The 23,663-nt window shown below is 45.0% G+C and overlaps 1 protein-coding gene across 1 annotated transcript in view; it reads right to left on the bottom strand.

The window, feature by feature from the left end:
- Window positions 1-21,508, bottom strand: part of LOC121833730 (acanthoscurrin-2-like) — a 47,018-nt gene extending 25,510 nt beyond the window's left edge. The window contains exons 1-2 of the mRNA XM_042287253.1: window positions 21,497-21,508; window positions 17,906-18,299 (exon numbers count right to left, since the gene is read on the bottom strand). Of these exons, the coding sequence (XP_042143187.1) occupies window positions 17,906-18,299; window positions 21,497-21,508 (406 nt within the window). The remainder of the gene's footprint in view (window positions 1-17,905; window positions 18,300-21,496) is intronic.
- Window positions 21,509-23,663: the final 2,155 nt, after the last annotated feature.

The following is a 23,663-nucleotide window of genomic DNA, read 5'->3' as shown; positions in this document are numbered from 1 at the left end:
CGCGCACGTCGTTGTCTTTAGTGGATCCCCCTCCAAGCGGCAAGCACGCTGAAGCTCACCGCAGCAAAAGGGAACGCGACAGAACAGCACACGACGAAACAGCACGCGTCGAAACAGCAAAGCGACAGGAGAGCACAAGACAAAACAGCACACGGCATCAAAACAGCACGCACGTAAATGCATGCCGGTTTTTTTTTGTTTTTTTTTTTTTTTTTTTTGCTGTAGGATAGTTATATTAGCAGCACGCGCCTAAATTAAGTACCTGCTGCTAAAGTGTTCGCCGGGCAAAACATCTGTATCGTCGTTGCATTTTATTATCTACCGTTATTTGACTTTGACTACCTGCGCCCCGTTATATTCTGTTACCTACTCGTAGCTTTTCTTGTATGTTCAGTAATATAAAACCTCCCCACCGCGAGCCATTGAAGCTAACTTTCTTGCCGTACCTTTTAATGGCTGACTGATGGTTCATCCGTTAACGTTTTGAATCGGTACAGATGCGGCAGCCTATTTACCCAGAAGCAGAACGATGATCACAATTGACGAGTTTAGTGGAACTACTAAAGAAATGGCTCATTTCACATACACTCTCGTTTACATATAGCTTACATGCAGTAAGAAAAGCGACAACCCACAAGAGTGTCTATGAAAGGGCCGTGTGTCATGCTGGGACAGGACGTTCCGTAGTCTTGGCGAGCTTCTCGCGTATGGCTTTGAACCCAATGGCGCGCATCTAATGGCGCAGGTGATAGAAAAATGTACGGCAAAATTCTAGGCAATTGCGTTGGATACGTCAAAACGTTCTTGCATCGCATACGCCCTTGACCTCTAGGCATTTCTACTCAAGCTGTGCCTCCAGGTCTCTCCCCTCCTCTCCACCCCATCGACTCAAGCCACATTTCTCCACTTCATTGAATCCTCTCCACCCCGTTGACTCATTATGGAGTTTTAGGGAACCGTTTCTGCACATCCGATACGGTACGATGAGCCCTACGGTACGAACTGCGCATGCGCTACCACAGAAGACTCGCGCATGCGCAGTTCGCACCGGAGGGTCCATCGTACCGTATATCGGATGTGAAAAAAACGGTTCCCTCAAACCCTCTATTGACCCACTGACTTCCCCCGTCGGGTCGGCCTGTGTCCACAGAGCACGGGGAATGACGGGTAGCGGGTCAACCGAATTTATGTGTGGGTCACGTGACGTCAATTTTCCCGCTACATCTAGCGGGGAAACTCAATTTCCGCATGGGTCACGTGATATCACGTGACGTCAATTTTATTGTTAAATTTAGCGGGGAAACTGACTTTGTGTGTGTAAATCGTGTGGCATGTAGTGGTGCTGTTTTGGTACGTGTGCTATTCTGTTGCTCTGCTGTTGTGACGTAGTGCTGTTTTGCCAGCCGTGCTGTTCCGTCGTGGTGGCGCCGCCAAGCGGCAGACGCGTCCGTCTTGGCGTCGCCACCTGCTAGTCGTTTTTTGCGTCGCCGCCGCAGTGGCGGAACGCCATGATAATCTAATCATCCGCGTTTTGCCACTGCCAGCTTTGCGCCTCCTTCACGAGTGGTAACTTTGGTGCACCCCCGAGTTTCCCAAGAGCTTCAAGTCGTTCTAAAATTTACTGGTATAGTGGTTTTCGATGACGCTCAGTAAGTTTCTAATTGGAGCCATATGTCTATTTTCACTAACTAAAAAGTTAATTAACTAGTTTTAATTAATTAGCAGACTTGTCGCAAACATTAGCCACCCACATAATGTCCCCCTGGCCGTATAACTCGCCTGCACAAACCGCAGAAGTATAACTGTCAAGCCTTTTGTTTTAAAAAATCTGTAAAGCTGAAAAAAAAAACACCCTGTATATAATATGGCAATATATGACCTTACTGGCCCAATCCTTCGACTGTCAGTGAGAACACCAGTTCCTGCCGAATACTGACGCTGCACTCGTGTAGCGGTCTTCCGCCACAGCAGTGCGAAACCAGAAACGGTTGAGTGCCAGCTATATAATACATTCCTCGTTAAAATTACTTCACTGACTGGTTGCCCTGATATGCTAGCTTTTTGGGACCACACTAAAACGGATGCCGTTAGTAAAATTTGAATCCAATACCGTTTCATGGTGCCGATGGGCTATTAGTAATTCCACCCCCCAGTAATATGTCTGCTTCGTCCTCTTTTACTGATGCTGTAAAGACCCTCTAAAAACGCATACATTTTTACGACTCCGGGGAAGAAAAGAAAATTTCGATGTGGGGTTCACATACTGTCCAGCAAAGGGTTTCTGGATCGTCCCTCCAATGGGCTGTGGATCTGATTTTTTTACGTGTCCACTTTAAGCCCTCATCGGATCACGGGCAACCCTCCGACGAGATATTCTCCCGCTCACTGGTTTTCTTTGGGCTGGCACTCTTCATTGGAGCCAACAAGGTAATATAGCTTGCAACTCGACCAGCACGTTTATATATGTTGCACCTCAAACCCAAACGGACAATTCACTTCAGTATCCCATTAAAGGGACACTGGCGGGATGTTTATGCTGACCGAGGTTTTTATTTGTAAATGACCTCTAAGAGCCCAACTACCCAGAACACAATTTGCCGCTCGAAATTCGCTTTTTTCTGCCCGAAAACAGCCGGTCGAGAATTGGCCGGTTTCAGTCGCACTCACTCTCGTTGCCATGGTCGCGTGGCGTTCAAAGTATGTGTATGAAATAAGTATATTCAAAAGTCATGGGTTATCTCAGACACGCATTTAATAGTAAAAAATAGAAAAAAAATATAAACTTTTTTTTTTGGCCTTTAAGGAACTGTAAATACGTCGATCGAACAAAAAAAAAGTTGTTGCACAGATCAGAGGAAGTACATGTACACGTCATTCTCAATATGGCGACGTAACCGCGGACCGGCCGACGGGATGACGGCGCATGATTGACCAACGCTGCGACGGATATGGGGCCGCTACATCGGAACTGTCGTTCGGGGTACCGGCCAATCGATCTTCAAGCGCAGAACACCGAACGGAAGGGATAGAAGTGCGAAACAATCGCACGACGAACGGTTCACGCAAGTTCGTCGTCGTCGTCGTCGTCGTCGTCTGCTTCAATGGCCAAAGGAGCGGAAGAAAAAAATAAGGAAAAAAAACGCGGTCGAGTGTAGCCACATGAATTCCCTCCACGAGCTTCCCTGCTTGTGTTTCGGTTTCGGTTTCGAGCAGTTAAGTCTTTTTCACTTTATTCAAAATGTACGTGACTCTGTAGCAAAATATTGATTTTGCTACAGAGTCTTCTGACACCATATTAATTCGCCTCTTCTCAGTACTCGTTCTTGGCCTCGCGTACCTCCCTTACCTAAACTCTACCACCTCTACCATCTCCCGTGCACTAAACTCACACTAAGACAAAAAATGAAACTGGATGCTTTCATTCGTAAAGGCATCAAGCTCGCCATGGGCCTACCCATCACCACTAGCACCCACCGCCTCCTCGATATGGGCTACCACAATACCGTAGATGAGCTCGTTGCTATTCACAAACGCCGTCAGGAAATCCGCCTCCTTCTCACGCCCCAGGGAAGACACATACTCAACTGGGCCATAATGTCCCATCCTCACTTCCTCCGAAAGAAGCAGCTCTCCCCACCACCACCCGTTCACATCTTATCATAGCACCACTCCCTCCACACACGCACCCAATGCTAAATTTAGCACGACGCGCTCAACGTATTGCCTTTTTTACACGTTACACCGCCCGCACTCCTTATCGCACATACCTCTACACAGATGCCAGTACGACTGATACTCGCACGGCCATAGCGGTCACAAGTCATCATTTCAGTACAATACACACCGCCGTTCTTTCTCCCATGGACCCATGCTTGGCGGAACTACACGACTTTGCAGCCGCTATCACATATACCTCCTCAGGCTCTTTTACCTCGTCTATTCCCATCATCTTCGCCGACTCTATGGCCGCCTGCCGGCGACTCATACAAAACTCGCTTCCACTTGCCATCGCAGAACAATTAGAACGCGACCTACTATCATCCGTTGAGGTTGTTTGGATCCCAGTTCATGGGGGCATGCCGGGCAACGAGAAAGCACACCTGCTCGCCCGCGAAACGCTTCACCGGGCACCCCATCCGCAGATCTGCCCAGACGTTTCCCGTGGCCTTACCTTTCCTCGAGTCATATAGACGAGCCCGTCGAGTCTTTCCCCCCCTTCAGCCTCACCTCACACGCCACCAAGGCACCATCCTGCGCAACGCCCAAAGTAACACTCTTCCCACCCCAGCCCGCATCCACCTCCTGCGAGGTCTACTTCCTGAGGATCCTCCCCCTGCATCCACTGTGGCGACCACCCAAATACCCATCACATCTTAAGGATGTGCCATCCCCCGCCTCCACAACCCCACCTCCCTGTCCTTACCCCCCAACCCCGAGTGGCTGACTACGGCCACTAAATTATCGAACCAAATTTACCTGGCTGCGTACATCCAGTCCTCTCTGGAGTACGCCACCAGAGGGGGCCTGGACTGAGGCCCCCTGCTCATATTCTTTGGGCCTAATAAAGTTTCATCTCTCTCTCTTGGCCTCGAGTGTAGTTTCTTTTGAAACTGGACGATTAAAGTTGGGCATCTGTTTGGTTGGAATTGTCCATAGACAAGACGTACACTTGTTGTTTCTCTGAGATGTAACTCTTCAAATGCTATGATCGTTGAAATGAGTGCTTTAACAAGTCTCAAATATCCATGCATTCTCGCAAAAGCCCACGCCTCTTTTTTTTTCCTTTATTTTTTTTTTTTTTATTGTTTGGAAGTTTCTTTTTTCGGGCTGACGTTTAATTGCTAGTTCATTTTTCAGGCATTATAAAGCACAAACAACTGAATCGTAACTAAGTACAGCTCATAAGTACACTTTAAAAAAATTTCACTATACAACAAATCTTTGTATCATACTATCCCTTGTCTCATCCTACGATGGACTAAGGCCAAAGCCACGGGCTGCCAGGTCCAATCACGTTCCACTCTAGACTATGACACGCTTATTATTGATTAGGGGTGGACGAAAAATGCTCGAATCCAAGAGCGCCGCATCATTCCCATAGCTTCGACGCTGCAAAGAGCCTATATATCGTGGCTTTCTTTGGGATGTAAAATTGTTGAGTCACTCAGTGCTCTTCGATTCGAACCATTGTCCACCCATCCTCTTATCAGTGATCCGAGACGCGGGCACCGATACGTGCATCGAAACGAAATACCGCACAATTTCTAAGTGCCTCGTGATTGGATATGGAGGTCCGTAGCTTTTCCCTTTAGTCCAGCGTAGGGTGAGACGAAGTATAGCAAAAAAGGTTTTAGTTGTTTGCCATTATGCAACCGAAAAATAAAAGCAAACAAACCCTATACTTCAGTCGGAAACAGCAACCTTCTTTTCTTGCGGAATATTTACCGAATCTTGATAACTGTTTGACAAATACTCAGTGTAGGTGCTATAAATATCAGACGTCTCATCGTTGACTGAGTTGGTTCGGATAATAATAATTACTGACGACGGTAAAAGGATGTTCATTGTGACTTTCCGCATTCTAAGAGCTACCAGTGTAGGCCACTCCTAAATATATTTTACATACATTTTGAGAATATTTGATCCACTAGAAGTCCGCGAAATCCAAACACTAATCGAAACTTAACCGATTATCGCCCGCTGTTAATGAATGGATATTGAAGAACCCTACCTGTGTCCTTAAGGTTGCATCTTCAGTCGGAACTGTGTCGCCCTCGCGAGAAAGCAACATCCTTTTATAAGCAAGAACCGAGGCTTTCCCTTCCACGTACCATCCTGTTTAATCATTTCCTGATCATAGTCAGAGTCGTCTCCGGAGTAAAGTCGTTAAAGTTGTCCCGAGGAGCATATCAGTGTGCGTAACCTAACAAGGAATGCAAAAAAGATAACCCCTAAAAAAAAACAAAAAAACACGCCCGATGTTTCAGATTTTAGGCTTACCTACTTGAAGACTATCGGCTTGAAATGCTCCACGCAAATGCCAAATACTGCGTGCGACCGATTGCGCTGCAATAAATACTTGTCCTGTTCGTACTGTTTGCTATTCATTCAACGAACGATACTTGTATTGCGTTAGGGTCCGGTCCCGGTGCTTCCTTGAGCTCGTCGCTGAAAAACTGGGTTAACTGTTCGGACACCTCGGGCTACTGCTTCCTGGTTTCTAAAGAACCATCTGGTCGTCGTGGAATGTTCGAGAATGCATGCAGTGTAGCAATGACAGACCTTTATAGTACTCGATCTGAGCAACAATGGCGCTTGCCTTATGGTGAGCATCGCTTCCAGCACGAAGTGTGTGATTAAACCCGACTCCACACCGAACGCTGACGCCGCGCTTGTGTCGAACAGATGCTCATAGTGCGTGCCCAAAAAGAAATATGGCGGCCTCGGATGGTTCGTATCGCAGTTACTCAATGTAGAGGACTTCGTAATCACTAAAAATGTTTGTTTGTTTTTTTGGTAGGAATATGAGATACCCTTTTGGGTTTTTTTGGTAGGATATGAGAAGTAGAAACTCGATATGCAAATATTGGTCCTTTCTACGTGGCAGGTGTTTGTTGGTGTTGGTGGTTAGATCGGAAACTTGTGCACACGCGTATATGTGCTTGGATGACTTTGTAATAAATCTGTTTGTAGTTTGTGCCAGCCTTTGTTGTTACGCGTCCATCCGGTCGTCCATATGTCTTGCTCAAACTGTTTATTAGTTCCTTTTGTCTCATTGGAATTTTATATATACTTCCCTGCGTGCAAGAACATTCGCATATCTTGATTCCCATACCTGCGCAAAGCCAAGAACCAATAAGAAGGTTGATTTTGTCTAGAATACAGCGGCAAGGCCATCGTACATCAATTTTGTTTGTGGCAACGACTGCCTTACTGTTTTAGGGACGCTGTCTTTGTACAGAGGCGACACTGTTAGTGCGCACAAACGGTCGCCTATTTTTGCTGTGTTTTTATTTTATAAAATAAAAGATCTGTAATTAAAACTACTATTGTGGTGGAAAGTGCTCATTTGTTTCACTAACGTTAGAGGTAAAATTTGGTGCCCGCTAATACCCTGTAGAAGTAAAATGCGAAAAAGCGCTGATGTGTTCGCGCTGAGAGTGTCGCGCTGTGTACGTTAACTCGAAACTTTTAAAGCACATTATTGTAGACAATATGCGCAACTACAGCGTATACACAAACGCTTCGAACCCACTTGACTGACCGCGAAATTCAGTTTTTCAACCTACCGCGCTGTGATTTACAACGGAGGTGCGGCTAGAAGGTGTAGGTTTGGAGTGAAAATCAAAAATAGCCTTGTTACCTTGTTCAAAAAAAAACCTTTTTTGGGCAATTTACTTTGGCATTCGCAGACAGTATCATAACAGCTAGTGCTCCGCGACTCGTAAGTGCTGCCGACAGATGGCGGATGGATGCTGCGCCTCGTTCTGCCGTCCCCGTACATGAAATGGGGGAGCTTTGGGGGATTTAAAAACCTTCTTTCGTATTTGGCTTATTAAACAAAATCGTCGCACTTTAAAATTGGCACATTATAGAGTCACGCGCCGTGCTGAGGGAGCGTAGCCAAAACTTTCGGAAGATTGTCCTCACCGGGCCGTCCTCCACGCCTCCAACGTCTGTCGCCAGCATAGCTCATACGGCATACGCACCGTCTGCGAATGCCACGGTAGATTGCCCGTAACAAGCCCATCTTTTTTCACTTTTGAATGAGATCATTTTGTCCGTTGATATTTTAACTTCAAGCTTGCATCTGTGTCAGGATAATAAAGAGGCGGTCGACAGCATGGTGTGCAGAGCAACAAGAAGATAGTTTAATAGAGGTAGAATGTATTTAGCAGGATATAGCGCCAGGCGCACTGCGCATGACAAGTGCATTGTCATGCGAGGAGTTGTACATGATAAGTCCGTTACATCTCTTCACGGGTAACAAAAGACAAAGTACAAGTTCATGCCACTTGACTGAGTCAAAGTCATAATAAAGACGCTCCGGAGGCTTGACCGTGCGAGTCGATTTCCTGGCTTGTGACACTGACACACCATCGCCTGAAGGTTGCTGTTAGCGTGACGGTGCTAAGGGCTGCGCCGTCGTAACAGGGGCCAGGCTGCTGCTGTCCGTAGGTGCCGCGCCGCCGTTCGAAGTTTTCTGGACATGTGACGTCATTGAGTGCTACGACGTCACCTCGTTGCTTGGGGTCGATCCTGTCTGGACTGGCAGCTGTCTGGTCCCGACGTACTGCGGCTGTCGTCATCACGTCGTCGCAGCGTCGCCTCATTGGATGATGGTAGCTTGAGGTCACCACTATCTAGACCGGGCGTACTCCAGTCGTCGTCGTCACCCGGTTCAGCATAGTGCTCATTGGTATATAGCAGGTTCTGCCGGTTACGCCTCGGCATTCGGCGATCTTCTGTCGACACACGGTAAGACCTGGGAGCAGCCGTATCAACCACCTTGGCATGCGGCGGCCATGCAGTGTCTCCAGTCCTCACGACGTCCTTTTGAGCTAACGGTGGGAAAGGTTTCCCTTTTCGAGTTTTAACGTGTTTCTTTACTATAGTGGCTGTCACTTCGCCAATATCCGGAATGTTAGTCCGAATACGCCTGCCTTGAAGAAGTTCCCCGGGAGATTGGCCGTCTTCTAGTGGCGAGGAGCGCTAGGCCAGCCGGTCTAACCAGAAGTCGTCCTTTGACTCTTCACTTTTCTTCAGATTGCGCCTGACGACCTGCACACCCTCTTCTGCGAGTCCGTTAGACTGAGGGTAGTGGGGCTACACGTGACGTGTTTGAAGTCATACCTTTTCGTGGTTGGAAAACTGCAGTCCATTGTCGGTGCAACCTTCGAGCGGTATGCCGTAACTTGCGAACATGAAGCGGAGTGCCGCAATAGTGGTTCTTGTGCTTGTGCCGGACGCCAGGTTCTCGACCTCTGGGAAGTTGGAAAATGCGTCAAAGGCAACGAGGTAGGATTATTTTTCAAAAGCAAAGATGTCAACCCCGACCCTACACCATGCACAGCTCGGAACAGGATGCATTAGTAGTGGTTGTACTGGTTGCGTCTAGGAGAACCTTGTACACGTAGAGGACTTCTGTAACGGCAGAGTGATGTCACCGCTGAGACTCGGCCAAAAAACAAGGCGTCGTGACCTTTCTTTGCATTTCTGTAAACCGAGATGACCGGCGTGAATTCTTTGTAGGATTTCTCGTCGCAATCTTCTAGGTGCGAACACTCTTGTTACCTTAAATAGTATTCCGTTCACCACGGATAGTTCAGATGCAAAAGGTTTCAGTTCACCTTGGAGTGGCTGGCCGGCTGACAGGCTGCTGATGCTCGTCAGCATGTAGTTGTACCGAGCAGTCTCCTTGGCCAGTTTTTCTTACGTTGCTTCTGTCACCATGGAACCCAGGAGCTGAATCGCGTGTACCTCCACGTCGTCTGTGGCATCAGCCTTGTTGACCTGACCGACGGGAGACGCCCGTGACAGCATAACTGCCAAGACTATAGGTGGCTCCCTGGAACATACTGCAGGGCATAGTCGTATTTGAGAAGTCTTAAAAAGAGCCTCTGTAAGCGAGGCGGCATGTCACAGATTCCTTTCACTGCAAAAGACAGAAGCAGCTTGCGGCCTCTCTCAATGACGACCTTCTGTCCGTAAACAAACGGTGAAATTTGTCGCAACCAAACAAAATGATAAGCGCCTCTTTTTTAATTTGTGCGTAACGTTGTTCCACTTGCGTTAGCTCTCGGGATGCGTATGCCACTGGTCACCAGAGACGGCCGTGACTCTGAAAAAGCGCTGCACCAACGCCGTCTTTCGATGCGTCACACGTTATCTACGACTCCTTTCGAGGATCAAAGATTGCTCACACGGGCGTTGTACTAAGAATCTGCGTGATACTGTTCCACTCACTCGCATGGTTTTTGGGCCACTCAAACACCGAATGAGACTTGATAAGCGCTCGCAACAGCCCCATTCTTTCAGACAGGTTCGGCACGAATTTTCCAAAGTGGTTAATCACCCCTAGATTACGCAGAATGCCTGTTTTGTTCTTTGGTACAGGCACATCCAGCAGACCCTCATCCAGTCTCGAGTTGGGCGAAATACCTTTCGCACCGATGATATCACCCAGAAACTGTATTTCCGTTAAGCCCAACCTACATTTCTGTCCGTTCAACGTTCAACCAGATTTTTCAGCAGCTTTCAAGACTTTCACTAAACGTTTACCATGCTCTTGCCGCGTTGTGCCCCACACCAGAATGTCGTCAATATACACGTGCACGCCAGGTAGACCATCGAATACTTGACTCAATGCGTGTGTGTGTGTTTTTTTTTTGTTTTGTTTTGTTTTTTTTTTTGTTTTTTTTAAACATCTGGCGTCAACGAGATCCCAAAAGGCGGCCGGGGGTAACGATATCTGTCAAAAGGAGTTGCAAAATAATATATTTGCGAAGTTCGCTCGTCCAGTCACTTCAGTGGTATCTGGTGGAATCCAGAGTTTGCGTCTAGGCAGCTAAAGTAGACGGCGTCGGCCAGTTCTCCTGTGTCTTCCCGCTTGGGAAGCTGGTAAATCTACCTTTTCACAAGCTCGTTAATTCTTCTTGGGTCCATTCAGACCCGAAGTCTGCCATCTTTTTTCTTCGCCGAAACCAGAGGGCCTACTCAATCGGTGGGGGAGTCTTCCTTTTTGATGATTCCCTCTCGCTCCATTCTTTGGAGCTCGTCGCAAAGAGGCTGACGGAGCGACAGGGGCACCCTCCGGGCTTGGTGGACCATGCTGTAGAGCTGCTTTAGGCAGCCTAAACCTTCAAAAAGGTGCCTGAAATCTTGGTAGCCCTGTACTCCTCCGAAGTACTGATAGCGTCCACTGTGCGCTGCAAAATTTCTAAGGCTTTGCTTGCGTCCAGTCCCAGTATGGCCTGGAGACCATCTTTCACGACAAGGAACTTCGCACGTTTAGCAGCGTTTCCGTCGGTCTCCTTCTGGCACGTCGTTCCAAAGTTGCTTATGACTCCTGTGTACGCTCGCAGGACGGTGCTATTGGGCTTTAACACTTCTGGCGCTCCCAGCTTTTTGTATACAGAAAACAGTAGCAGGCTAACTTGAGATCCGGTGTTAACTTAAAAAAAATACTTCTCGAGCAGAAGCTTGAGCTTTGATTATTCATTCGTGTTTTTCGTTTTCGGAAATCACGCAGCAACAAGAAGATAGTTTAATGGACGTAGGCGGTATTTATTAGATAGCGCCGGGCGCACTGCGCATGGCTAGTGCATTGTCATGCGAGGCGTTGTACATGTTAAGCCCGATACACTATCACCTAGACGCGCCTCTGTAGCAAATCACAGCGCGACTAGCCGAGAAACCGATTTCAGCAGACCGTCTAAATTGGGTTTGAAGCATTAATGTACACACATGTTGTATATTCCAGCATTCAAACGTATTAAAAGTGTTTCAATGTGCAACTCAATTTACTTTACGAGCATTAGTTTCTCAATGTTGTGTTTTTATCAGCAGCAAATAACCATATAACGTGATATCATGTTACGTGTCGTCCATGGTCTTGCTGGTTACTTGAAAACTCCACCGTAATCTAGAAAAATGAAGAGCAATCTTCGTTCTTGTGTGTCCAACTCTTACCACCACCAGAAATGCAGCCGGTACCAGGTAGGACTTCAGAGTGGCAGCCAACATGATGCGAGGCCTGCCAAATATGTTAGTCCTTACGGTCGCACATAGGCTGGTCTTACTACATGTTTGTCCTACGATTTAATTGCTTACAGATCTACGCCAATACGCTCAATAAAGTCTTATGTATGCTGACACTTTATTTAATTTAATTGCATTTTATACGCCCTTAAATCGCCCAGGGCTTTACATAAGATACACAACAAATATTCAAGGAATGGAAAATACAGGGATGTGAGTTTGCTAAGTATTAAAAAAATTGAAAGTGCAGCTCTGAAACAGGATGATTCTTGAATATTTACAATAGTTTCTGGAAGTGAGTTCCTATCTAAAATAGATAACTGAAGCGGTGAAAATTTGAAAAGGTTGGTGGTGAAGTGTGATATGCGCAGCCGGGCAATACAACTCTCTCTCTGATGGAAAGTGGTAATACAAAGCGTGCAGAGAGACTAGTCTGGCAGCTTTTCTTCTGTCTGCTAGTAGCGGAAGACCAAGTGTTTTTTTCTTTTTTTCTCTCTTTTTTTTTGTGTGGTAATGCTATTACGCGTATAGTTTTTAAGTATGAAGCGAGTGGGCTCTATTTCGTACTGATTCTAATGCGGCGGACTTGGCAGGTTTTCGGTTACAATAACCTTCGCAACCAGTCGCAATTGTGAAAGTTTCGCCATCGCCAAGTCTCGTCATCGTAACAGTTGGTCATAATTCTAGTGATTTTTTAAGGAAGAATTACGTAGGAATTTTATGTATTACCAGTAGGCAACTCGTCTCAAAATAGGCAATACGAATGGTAACAAAATAGATAGCCCCCTAGTTGTATTACCGAAACAGTAGAAGCGGTTAGATTTCTTCAGTCAGATTTAGGTGGATGGGTGCTATTCATATGACTCTGATCTGGGGCATCGCTTTCAGCGCGCCTTCGATCTTGCTTGATAGTCTCAGCTGTAAAATATCCGCCGACTAAACTCGCTTCCTGGTTGACTAGAGATCAACAGGAAACTGAGGAAGAGGTTAAAGCTGCAGCACACGTTTGGACGTGTTATGGAGTGACGCGTCTTTAAGGTATAAAAGCGACTGCTTTCTCCTTGGAGTATCAATCAGCTCCGAGTGAATTCAACCATGAAGACCATGGTAAGTGTCCCTATGATTCTCGCTTCTGTCAGAATTACAAGGGCTATCGATTGGGCTTTGTTTTCTTGGGCATAGATATTGGGATCGATGTCAGTGTGTAGGACTAATTGAGTTAAAAAGTAACATTGACAGTCAACTTGCCTTAATAAGGCCAGGTTTTAGCTAATGAACAGGAACTTTGCAGGCTATAGTCTTGAGAAACTTGTAGAAAGCTTTAATAAATAAATTGAGTTCTTTACTCATCTGTTGCAAATTTCTTAGTGCAATGTTTTGCAGTCACTGTTTTTGTCTTCTTTTTTATTAAATGCTAGTTAAAACACCGGTAACTGCGGCCTTTCAGTGAACTGAATCATCTTGTATTCGTAGCTAGAGTACCACCAGATGTATATTATTATTTCTCATAACAATATAATAATCAGAGTTATCAAGCGAAGTGTAACGTACTGCGATGAAGACATTCACTCACAGTATAGTAGTCAGGACCCTTCTTTCTTCTAGTCACATTAACATTTCATGCCATTGCAAACGTCAGCATCTACTTTCAAGATCAATGGTGGATGTCCAACTACCCCTTTATTACATTAAATGCCACAAATCAAACGTATAGTGTAAACACCTACCAACTACAAAGTTTCGAATCTGATTTTTAAAAAAAATAAGCTTTGCGCCAATAATGGTTTTGTATCATTTTCTTTTCTAGTCAATGCATGTACTATTTAATTCCCTCTAATTGTGCAACTGTGAGTCAGCACCCACAGCGTTGCTACAACGTGTTGTCTAAACCATTATTAAAGGGTCATGCCTTCATTATTTCTGTGTAGATTGCAAGCATCCTTCTGTGCTCCCTCTTGGCCACGGCTTTCTCCGGCGGAGTGATTACTGGCTATGGCGGATACGGAGGATACGGTGGATACGGTGGATACGGTGGATATGGTGGATATGGTGGATATGGTGGATACGGTGGATACGGTGGATACGGTGGATACGGTGGATACGGCCCGGTCGGTGTCAACGGAGTAGGAGTAGGAAACAGCGTTGTCCTTCTCAACGGCGGCGGTGGCGCCGGACTGTCCAAGGTGGTGGCCGGGCCAGCATTTTTAGTCAGGAGTGTCCACCACGTTAACAAAGTTTCCAGCGGAGGAAACGTCGTGGCCCATACTGGCTTGGGAGGAGCATACGGTCCTGGATCTGGTGGAGTTGGCCTGGGAGGGGGTCTCGGAGGTGGACTTGGAGGTGGTCTTGGAGGTCTTGGCGGTGGTCTTGGCGGTGGCCTTGGTGGTGGTCTTGGCGGTGGTTTGGCCGGTGGCCTTGGTCTCTACGGACCGGGAGCCTACGGCGCTTATAAAGCGCTTCTCAAGGGTTGACAGACGATCGCCAAGCGAACAAAACTTAGGAAATGGTAATTTTGCTTCCAAGTCTGCTTTCATTATTTATGATACCATCTCTTTATAACCAAAAATATATATATTCTTATTATGCAAAAAGCAATTAATTGCAGTTCAAAAGTATTAACTCTTCGAAATAGTCATGTTACGTGCTTGTATTGTTTGACTGTGTTGTCTTTCTTGCTTTTCTAGCAGAAGAGGAGAACAACTCCCATCATCATAGGCCGGAGAATCACCATCAGGTTGAAGCATTATGGTTGCAAAACCATAACCATGAACAGCGTGAAAACATTTGAATAAACAGTTTGCTCTCATTCTTTTTTTTATATTGATCTTCTACGCAAAACACTATACGTGCTTTGTCAATTCAAACGGGCCAGAACTTCGTGAGCTGGGCTGACAATGCAACAAAATATACAAGTGAAGAACACTTCTGGCGATCTTTCTGAGAACTCATGGGAACTCAACGAGGGTCAAAGTTTATTTCGTTCATCCGCCCAAATAACTGAACAGTAACGCATGGAAGCATTTAAGACAGATCCGTTTCTCGGTGACATTTGCCACGGCGCACTAAGGCCACATATTTTACTATCGAGGAACCCTTGGTTTTAATATCCCCTGTTGTGTAAAAGCCCCAGGAATACCTGAAACGCCTGTGTTATTTGCTCCCATAACTTCATCTGCATCTAAGTCATTTTATTTTCTACCGTTTTACCTTATTTTTAATTCCTCTCCTCTTCTACTTGCACAGATCTCCGTCATCTTTAGTTTAATTGCAAACGTCTCTGGTTACCCATGTGATATAATCGATACCGGCTCAACCATGACACAATGATCATTTTGAACTTCTGCCGTTACCTGCAAGACGTATTATGTCCCCCCAATTTTCTACAATACTTAGTTTCACTGTAACTCGGGGCGCAGCCTACACTACAGCCCAATAAAATCAATCGAGCAGTGCCAAATACGCAATGTAACGGCGCTCGCCATTTTCTTGTGAGTTCCTCTCATCAACCAGTCAAGTACAATGCATTCGCCGTGATTTTAAGACTTTACTAGGCGTGTCCGTGTTCTGATGTCTTCGAGATCTGACCTTTGACTGTACTCTCAAGGCCTGTTCACACAATTACGTTTGCTTACGATCGAGTTCTTGGGATCTTCTACGACGAGAAAACAAACCGGCACGCTGACGCCACCTATGAGGTGGCTCTGGAACTGCGTTTCACTACAGCGAAGGTTTCGCGGCATTTGTGAAATCAAATGCATGTACTATCTATGAGAAATGCTTCTTTATAACATTGTCAGAAGTTTTTCAGGCCAATCTAGAAAGAACAACGTGCGAAAAAAGTAGGAAATATAAGGAAATGCCAAGGGTTCCATGGCTACCCAATACATGGCACCACTGCGTTCTCTCGTCGTAAGATATTTTAAGGTGTTTTAAGGCACGCGGTTGTAAGCAGTCGCAAGTGTGTGAAACAGCCTTTTTTTTACGGTGAAATATAGTATAGCACAAAATAACATTATGTCAGGAGGCGCCAGAGTAACGATAAACTGCAGTCCACCTGCGGACGTGGAAATGACGTTCTTGTTTCAATGGGCACAAGACAGGGGAATACCGAACGATATGGGCCTCCTTTGAGTAACGAGTAGCTACCTGGCTTACTCGATGATAAATTATTATCCACTTCAAATGCGCGTTAAAATATATCATACATGTGTCCAAACGTTATTTCTCTTATTTCGAAGCAAACAAATTGGGTTGTGCGTGTGTTTATACAGCCTAGAACTTGGTCTGCCTCACAGGGGCGACGAGTCTCCCAGCTGTAGATGAGCAATTTAGCCAGTGCGGTACAGCCGCTAGCCTGGGGTCTTTAACGTGCACCACGCAGTAGTGATACACGACCGCACGCCGGTACGATGCTCATCCAGATCGAAACGGGCAGGGGTGGGGCTCGAACCCAGGATCCCTGGGTTCTGCAGCGCGAGCTTTCGCTCCACGTGCTCCGAGCTGGTGTGCGCTAAACCACTCGGCCACCGATCCCCCTTTATTTCGAAGCAAATTTGTTTTATGACTGCGTTCATGACTTCGACCAACCTCGTAATTACAATCTCAGGCTAGCAAACAACATAATTCCTAAAATGTTGATGAGATAGTGTACATTCGTAACGGAGAGATATGCTGTAAACGATTTAAATTTCGCCACTACCTAAATTTCGCGAATTTCGCGAATCGCCTACAATTCGCGAAAAATAGGTCCAGCGAACAATTCCTGTAAAATGTGAACACATTGGAATCTATATTAACTGGATTCCAGTTAATATAGATTATATTAATATAATATAATATAGATTAACTGGGCGGCTACGCAAGACGTCGCGCCGTCTTGCGTAGCCGCCCAGGGCATGAACTCTTAGCAGGCACGTAGCCAGGATTTTTTTTTTTTTTTTTTTTTGGGGGGGGGGGGGGGGGGCGCTTATGACAAATTGCTGCATGAGAGGGAGGGGGGAGAGGAGGACCCTGCAAAATGGAAGATTTCGGGGGCGGGGGCTGGGCCCAATGGCAACCCCCCCCCCCCCCCCCCCCCCCCGCATGGCTACGTGCCTGACTCTTAGTCAGGGGCTCATGACCATCCTAGTTTACAATTTAATGTTTATGCAATCAGACTATGTGCCACCAATAACAGGAAAGGTTTGCGTGTTTGACTGCGCATGAGCTCACTCGTGACAAGCACTGATTATCGATTCAGTTTTAAATAAACTATCAGTTGTGAGTAAGCGCTTGCTAGTGGTATGCGTTTGAATTTCTCCTGTCTTTTCTGTGCACTTTCTTTTTTTGTGTGTGTGCGTGTGTGCATCTGTCCACACTCAGCTTTCAATCCTTTTGTATAGATCCTCTATGGGCCAAATCTTAAACCAGAATTATACGATTGAATTATTATGACCTTTTTTTCTTTTCATTTCTTTTTTTTTTGGGGGGGGGGGGGAGGGTATTTGTTTTTGGTTGTAAATTAGGTTATTGTACTTCACTCTATAAGAGATCACAGAGCCAGACGTTGGCAGATACAACCGAAGGAACGTTTTATTTACAGCATGCATACAGGTGTTGATCTCCTGCGATGAAATTATCGGGATTCGGTCTGACAATCGCCTTCTCCCGGTGAGGAATCAGCCTGATGATGTATTCCGTCTTGCGCTGAAAGAATCAGTTCCTGGCTTAATCACATCCCGAACATTCTTATATGACTGAACACTTGTGGAGAGTTCAGGAATTCCCCAACGTCCCCACTATAATCCGACACAGTTATTATTAATGCAGATGTCAGTAAAAACGTATTATTAGGGAGGTTGAGCATAGCGTTACCGTAACACCGTTACCGTCATACCGGAACCAAGCCGGGAAAGTGCCAAGAGAAAAGTGTTCCAGCCAAGTGCTATCTTATAGAAAAGTTATCTTTCTAGTACTTCCGTGTAAGTTGACAGATGGCTATGTTTTCTTCGCGGTATAGTCATGGTCTTTTTCCGGTACAACAATAACAGTAGCGGTATCACAGTAACGCTAGCTAAAACGTTATATTGCCTTAAAATTAATGAACTAGAACCAACCATTTAGTCCTTGCATGAAGTTCAATATTTGCCACCTCCATATAAACCACCATATCCACCGCCATATCCACCGCCGTATCCACCGCCGAAACCACCGCCGAATCCACCGCCGTATCCACCTCCGAATCCACCTCCAAAGCCTCCTCCGTAGCCGCCACCCAATCCAGTGTGAGCCAGTATACCGCCTCCGCTGCTAATCTTGTTGACGTGGTGAACGCTTCTGACCAGGAAGGCTGGTCCAGCAACGGCCTTGCCGTAGCCACCGCCTCCGCCGTTGAGAAGGACAACACTGCTTCCCAGGCCGACGCCGCCACCTCCGAAGCCGCCTCCGTAGCCGCCACCGAAGCCGCCTCCGTAGCCACCTCCAAAGCCGCCTCCATATACACCACCCAATCCTCCAGCCACGACAGCTGCTACCGCGGCACTGAAGATAGCTGCAGCAATCTGGAAGACAATAAGAAGGCACGTAACAAATTAAAGTATGGCAGGAAGTCCTCGCCCAACCCGCGCTTGCGATTGAATCACCACTCTTTTTGCTAACTTTCCTTGGCAAAAAAGGGTGCTGCTGCAAGAAACACCCCTCAGTTTTTGAAGGTTATAAAAAGGGTGTGGAAAAGCTGCTACACTGAAGTAAAAACGCCTTTCATGTTTCAAGGATGTTTGCTTTACTAAGGTCCGCTTCAAACAACTTATTTTGCGACTATATCGTTGCGTCTGCATTGGCTGTTTTTTTTTGTTTTTGTTTTGTTTTGTTTTTTTGTTTTGTTTTTTTGCATGTGAGAACTGCATGTGGTGCTTGCTGCTTACAAAACCTTTATACTTAGAATGCTGCACAGATCGCCAGCACCCTATCTTAGTGTATTTTCCAGCGTCCTATCAGGGACAAGATGATTTACAGTCTTAATCGTGTAATATTTTAGAGCGCAGCTCTTAGGCGCCCATTTCCGGGTTGAGCGGCGTCGGCGTCGGTGTAACCGGGCGTTGCATTATGGGACGTTTCTCACAATGACGTCACACGTGACGTCACGAGGGTAAAATTTTCCCGCCTAATTTGGCGGAAAACGTTTTCCGCTAAACTTAGCGGGAAAATTTTTCTGCTAAATTTAGTGTATAAATTTCTCGCCAAATTTAGCGGGAAAATTTTACCCTCGTGATGTCACACGTGGCATCTCACGTGACGTCACCAGTGTAAAAGTTTCCCGCTAAATTTTCTGCAAAATTTAGCTGGAAAATATGGAGTTTTTGCAGGTCGTTTTAGCCGTCCCGCAACGGCCCTCCGCAACACGCTACGATACCCGGATCTCTACAGTCAAGGCAATCGGCGCGCAGGCGCAGTAGCAAATGCTTCGTTGCGGAGGAGTTAGCGGAGCGGGAAACGCGGCCTACAGAAACTCCCTATTGTTGTTAAATTTCCCACTAAATTGAGCGGAAATTTTTTCGAACTAAATTTAGTGAGGAAATTTTTGCTAAATTTAGCGGAAAATTTCACACTAATAGGGGGGGGGGGGGGGGGCAGGAGAGGAGGAGGGGAGGGTACGGAGTTGGAGGAGACGCATGCCTTCCCCTCCGTACCCTCCCCTCCTCCACTTCAAGAGCTGCGCTCAAATTCGGCATTACAGAGAATTGTAAACGTCTTTCAATTTTTAGTGTGTATTGCCTTCACCTGAACGCTTCTAACTTTGTTGGACTGTTTTGAAATTGCCTCATGTCAGAGTGCCTCCCCCTGATCATTCGTTTTTTCAGTTACTGCCGAAAGCTGGAGAAACACGTCTAGTTTTTGTTCTCTTTCTCTCTGCTAATATTTGTTTCCTGCTCACCCCCGAACTCGTGCCATATAAAAAAAAATTTTTTTTGCTTTTTTTTTCGCTTTTCAGTTTTGTTTTAAAGATCCCCGAAAGCCACATTAATGCAGTCTGTGCAGTTGAGTTATACTGCCAGGGGAACATTATATAGAGGGCTAACTGTCACGATAAGTGGAATAACTACAATTTCTAATTAACTTTTTTTAATGATCAAAAACGAACATATGGTTACAATTAGAAATTTGCTGAGCATCATTGACGACCACTAAAGCAGGAATTTTTAGAAAGACTTTGAGCTCCTGGAAAGCGCAATAGTTCGCTAAAGTTACCACTCGTGCAAGAGGTACAAGGCTGGCGGTGAGAGAATGCGGATAAGAGACGGAAAATGCACGCGGACGTGTTATCGCACCGGTGCTCCTGCTGCACCAGTGGTAACTTTAACGCTCCACCGTACTTCCCACGTGCTCGAAGCTTTTTAAAATGGACTTATTTATTGGTTTTCGATGACTCTAGCAAGTTTCTCAAAGGAGTCAAGGTTTATTTTCAACTTAAAAGGCTAATTAATATATTTTAGTTGATTACCTGACTGTTCGTGACCATTGGCCTTCTGTATTATTTTTCCCTGGCCGTATAACTCACCTGCACAATCCGCAATAGTGTAACTTTCATGCTTTTTTTAACAAATCTGTAAAGCTTAAAAGCACCATATATATGTCCTTGGTAATACAATGCAATTATTGGCACCTTCCCTACCCTTACGCATAACTGTATCACGTCAGTGCATACACACTGAAGCTGATTTTAACAATAAAATGCTCCGGGAAACCAACGATTTCGGACGCAAATATATCTTGTCGAGAACCATGGAGCACATGTATCTACAAAGGACGCATCTAGTCGAGCGTCTAATTTTTTCACTTATAGGACCGTGGCACATATTCGTCAGTAGCGTGATGTCTTTATTATTAGACTCGTAATGAACCAAGTTTCACTGCACTACAGCGTGCAAATTTTACCATTAGTGGCCTAAGTAAGCGGGTTCATCGTTTTCCTTCAACTTTTGTTGCGAACGTCAGTGCTTATGCCGTAAGTCTAAATATACTTTTTACATTGCCTAGCCTTTAAAGCAAAATAAATTTTAAAAAAAGTGCGACGTGGCCATTGTCTTGCACGTTGTTTATAAATATAGACGGGATGACTCTCCTGCAGAGAGTTTACCATTGAGAAAAGTTGCATGGCACATTCAAGTTATGGGTATCACAGCGCGAGCGCTAAGAATAATTAGTTTGTTTTGTGTGTGTGTATTGTTGTTTTTGCGGAAAGTCCTTGATTTACATTATATGCTCCACTAAAATGTTTACTTTTTATTGGTTTGGTTATTTATATCAAATATATTCTGCAAACGTGGCCAAACACAACGAAACAACGAACATATCCGGAAAGGGTGCATGTCCGTGCTTAGTCTCAGGTCGTTTGAATTTTTAAATATGCTTGCCTATATAATAGAAAATATGTCTTTCATCTTGACTTTGCCATCCTTGAGAGACCTATAAACGCTTCTTTTGTTTTTGTCAAAGTAAAATAAAGGTTTTCAATTTTCCAAACCTAATCAATTAACCATCTACGTTCGCCAAAGTCCGGTGCAAGGCAACTCTGGGAAACAAGAACTCGCGAACGATTAATCATAAATAAGGTGAAATACAAAGAGGGCCAAAATTGATGAGTAGTCAGGTAACATGCAGTTTGCTAACTGACCTGTGAAAATAATTATTATCATTTTTAAACAAAAAAGTCCAAAGACATTCCACTTCAATGGGTCGACTGGGCCGATTTGCTTACCAGGAACTTCATGGTTGCGACTTCAGCTGAGACTGTCTTGAGTCTGGACGATCCCACAGTGTCTTTATATACAAAACCTGCGCCACTGTTTAGCACGTGCAGGGTCTATTATCTTGTCGCGTCGCCCCTGAGCCTCGTGGTGCGATTACTCGAAAGCGGGAAGTTCGTGACGACAACGGCGTATTTCTGTTCACAATCCGTTTCCGCCAAGAAGAAACACTTAGGAGAAAGTCGATGTGCCAGACGGAATAGGTTGACCTAAAAAGCGCCTGCCCCTTTAGAGACGGATGCAACAAACTGGCCTGTGTTTATCCGTCTTAGATTTTGCCCGAACAAGCTTTATCTCACATATCTAAATTCAGTGCTAGTTTGTGTCCAGTGTCTACTTGCAGCCTAGATGCCCAAAAGCCTCGAGTATTATGGCCTCTTCCTGACGTTTGTCTTTAAAGAACAATAGACTCCAGTAATCCGCTTTCTTACTGCGGTCATAAAGTAACTTTTTTTTTCTTTACGGAGGAGTTTAGTTAGAATTGAATTATCTGATTCGATCTATGCGGCTGCGAGTATGATAGTATCATCACGGTAGATCCAGCGAAGGTATACGTTTTTGTCTGCAACAACGCTCTACATTGACTATCTAACACGTGTTTGACGTTTCACTGAAAATCGTTCACGGTAAAAACTGGCTGATATTCGTTTTGTCCGCCCCTTATATATATATATGTGTGTGTGTATGTATGTATATATATATATATATGTGTGTGTGTGTATGCATGTATGTGTGTGTGCGTGTGTATGTGTGTGTGTTGTGTGTTTTAAGTAACGTCTAACTGGGCAACCAACGGGCTCACCTTCAACTTTGTGATATACAGACCTCTAATTTTCTGCCTCCACGTCGCATTTCTTTGCCAAAAATACTGAGGCAAATCTAACCCGGTTGACCATCTTCATTTTGCTATCAGAACAAGCGACCCGTAGTCATTTTTTAAATCTCGACAGTATAAAGCACCGCTAGGGGCCTGGCCTTAAGAACTCACAAACCAGCTAAGAACAGAACAAAACATTGAGTAGGAAGAATGTGATTTGCTTCAGTTTCAGTTATTTCGTTTGACAGAAGTTAACCTTCTGAAAGGGTCATGTCGTCTTTTTATCTCATATTTGTCTGCTTTTAACTTGGTAATGTTGGAGGAAATGCAGACAATCTCTAAATGTATGTTGTGTGTGCCGCAACCAGTGCCTCCGTCGCCGGGCGTCACAAATCCGTCAGAATATCACAAAAAAGTATACCTGATCCAGCTAAATTCTCCGAAACATATATCCGCTTCACTTATTCGTTAACTTCTCCATTTAACAGCAACGAAAAAGGTAAAAGCTTGTATGATGCGAAACTTTAACAGTCCTAAATTATTATAAAAACTAAGTATTGCTGAAAAAACGAAATCAAAAGCCTCTTCGCAAAGAGTGATTACATTATTAAAGCACCAAATCTGAGCGAAGAGTAGAAGGTTCCTATCGATTAACGAAGCTCGAAATACGATTAGGCAAAACAAAAATGCGATGTACGCAGGCGCATTGGGCAGGACGTTTCACTGAGAAGAGAGAGAAAATAACTGGGGATTAGGGAGATATTGGCAGCCCTAAAACCGGCGCCGGCTACTCCATATAATTTTTTATCACAATAATTTTTAGTTTTGTTATTAACAAAACTTACCTGTTTACCGTTTTAGAAACAAATGAGGATAAACGACTTTCGGAATTTTTTCTCCTGTCTATACTGTTCAGTGAAATTTAGAAATACCCTATACTGACCGCAAGCAACTGTTATTATATTCCGTCCTTTTTATGCATAACCTGCAAGTTTCGTATTTATAGTTCTTGCAAAATATGACATGGAGGAGCCTTCTCGTATTTTTTGAAGTATTTAAAAGTTTTAGGTGTGAACAATTTCCTCCATGCGATGTGGTATCAGAATAACTACTTTCACTACCGTTGCGCAAATAAAACCATTTACGTTGTTTGTTTTTTTTTTGTTTGTTTTTTTGTTTTTTTTGTAATTTTTTGTGTTTTTTTTTATTTGTTGGGAAGTTTGTTTTTGAAGACCGGGAGGACACCCTGAAGTCTGTTTGCCATTTGATACAATCCAGACAGGGAAACTCCTTCCAGTGTC

This window comes from Ixodes scapularis, unplaced genomic scaffold (assembly GCF_016920785.2).
Source record: "Ixodes scapularis isolate PalLabHiFi unplaced genomic scaffold, ASM1692078v2 PGA_scaffold9__187_contigs__length_104089568, whole genome shotgun sequence".
Lineage (NCBI taxonomy): Eukaryota > Metazoa > Arthropoda > Arachnida > Ixodida > Ixodidae > Ixodes > Ixodes scapularis.
The sequence above is the reverse complement of the archived record's forward strand: the minus strand, read 5'-3'. Positions and strand labels throughout refer to the sequence as shown.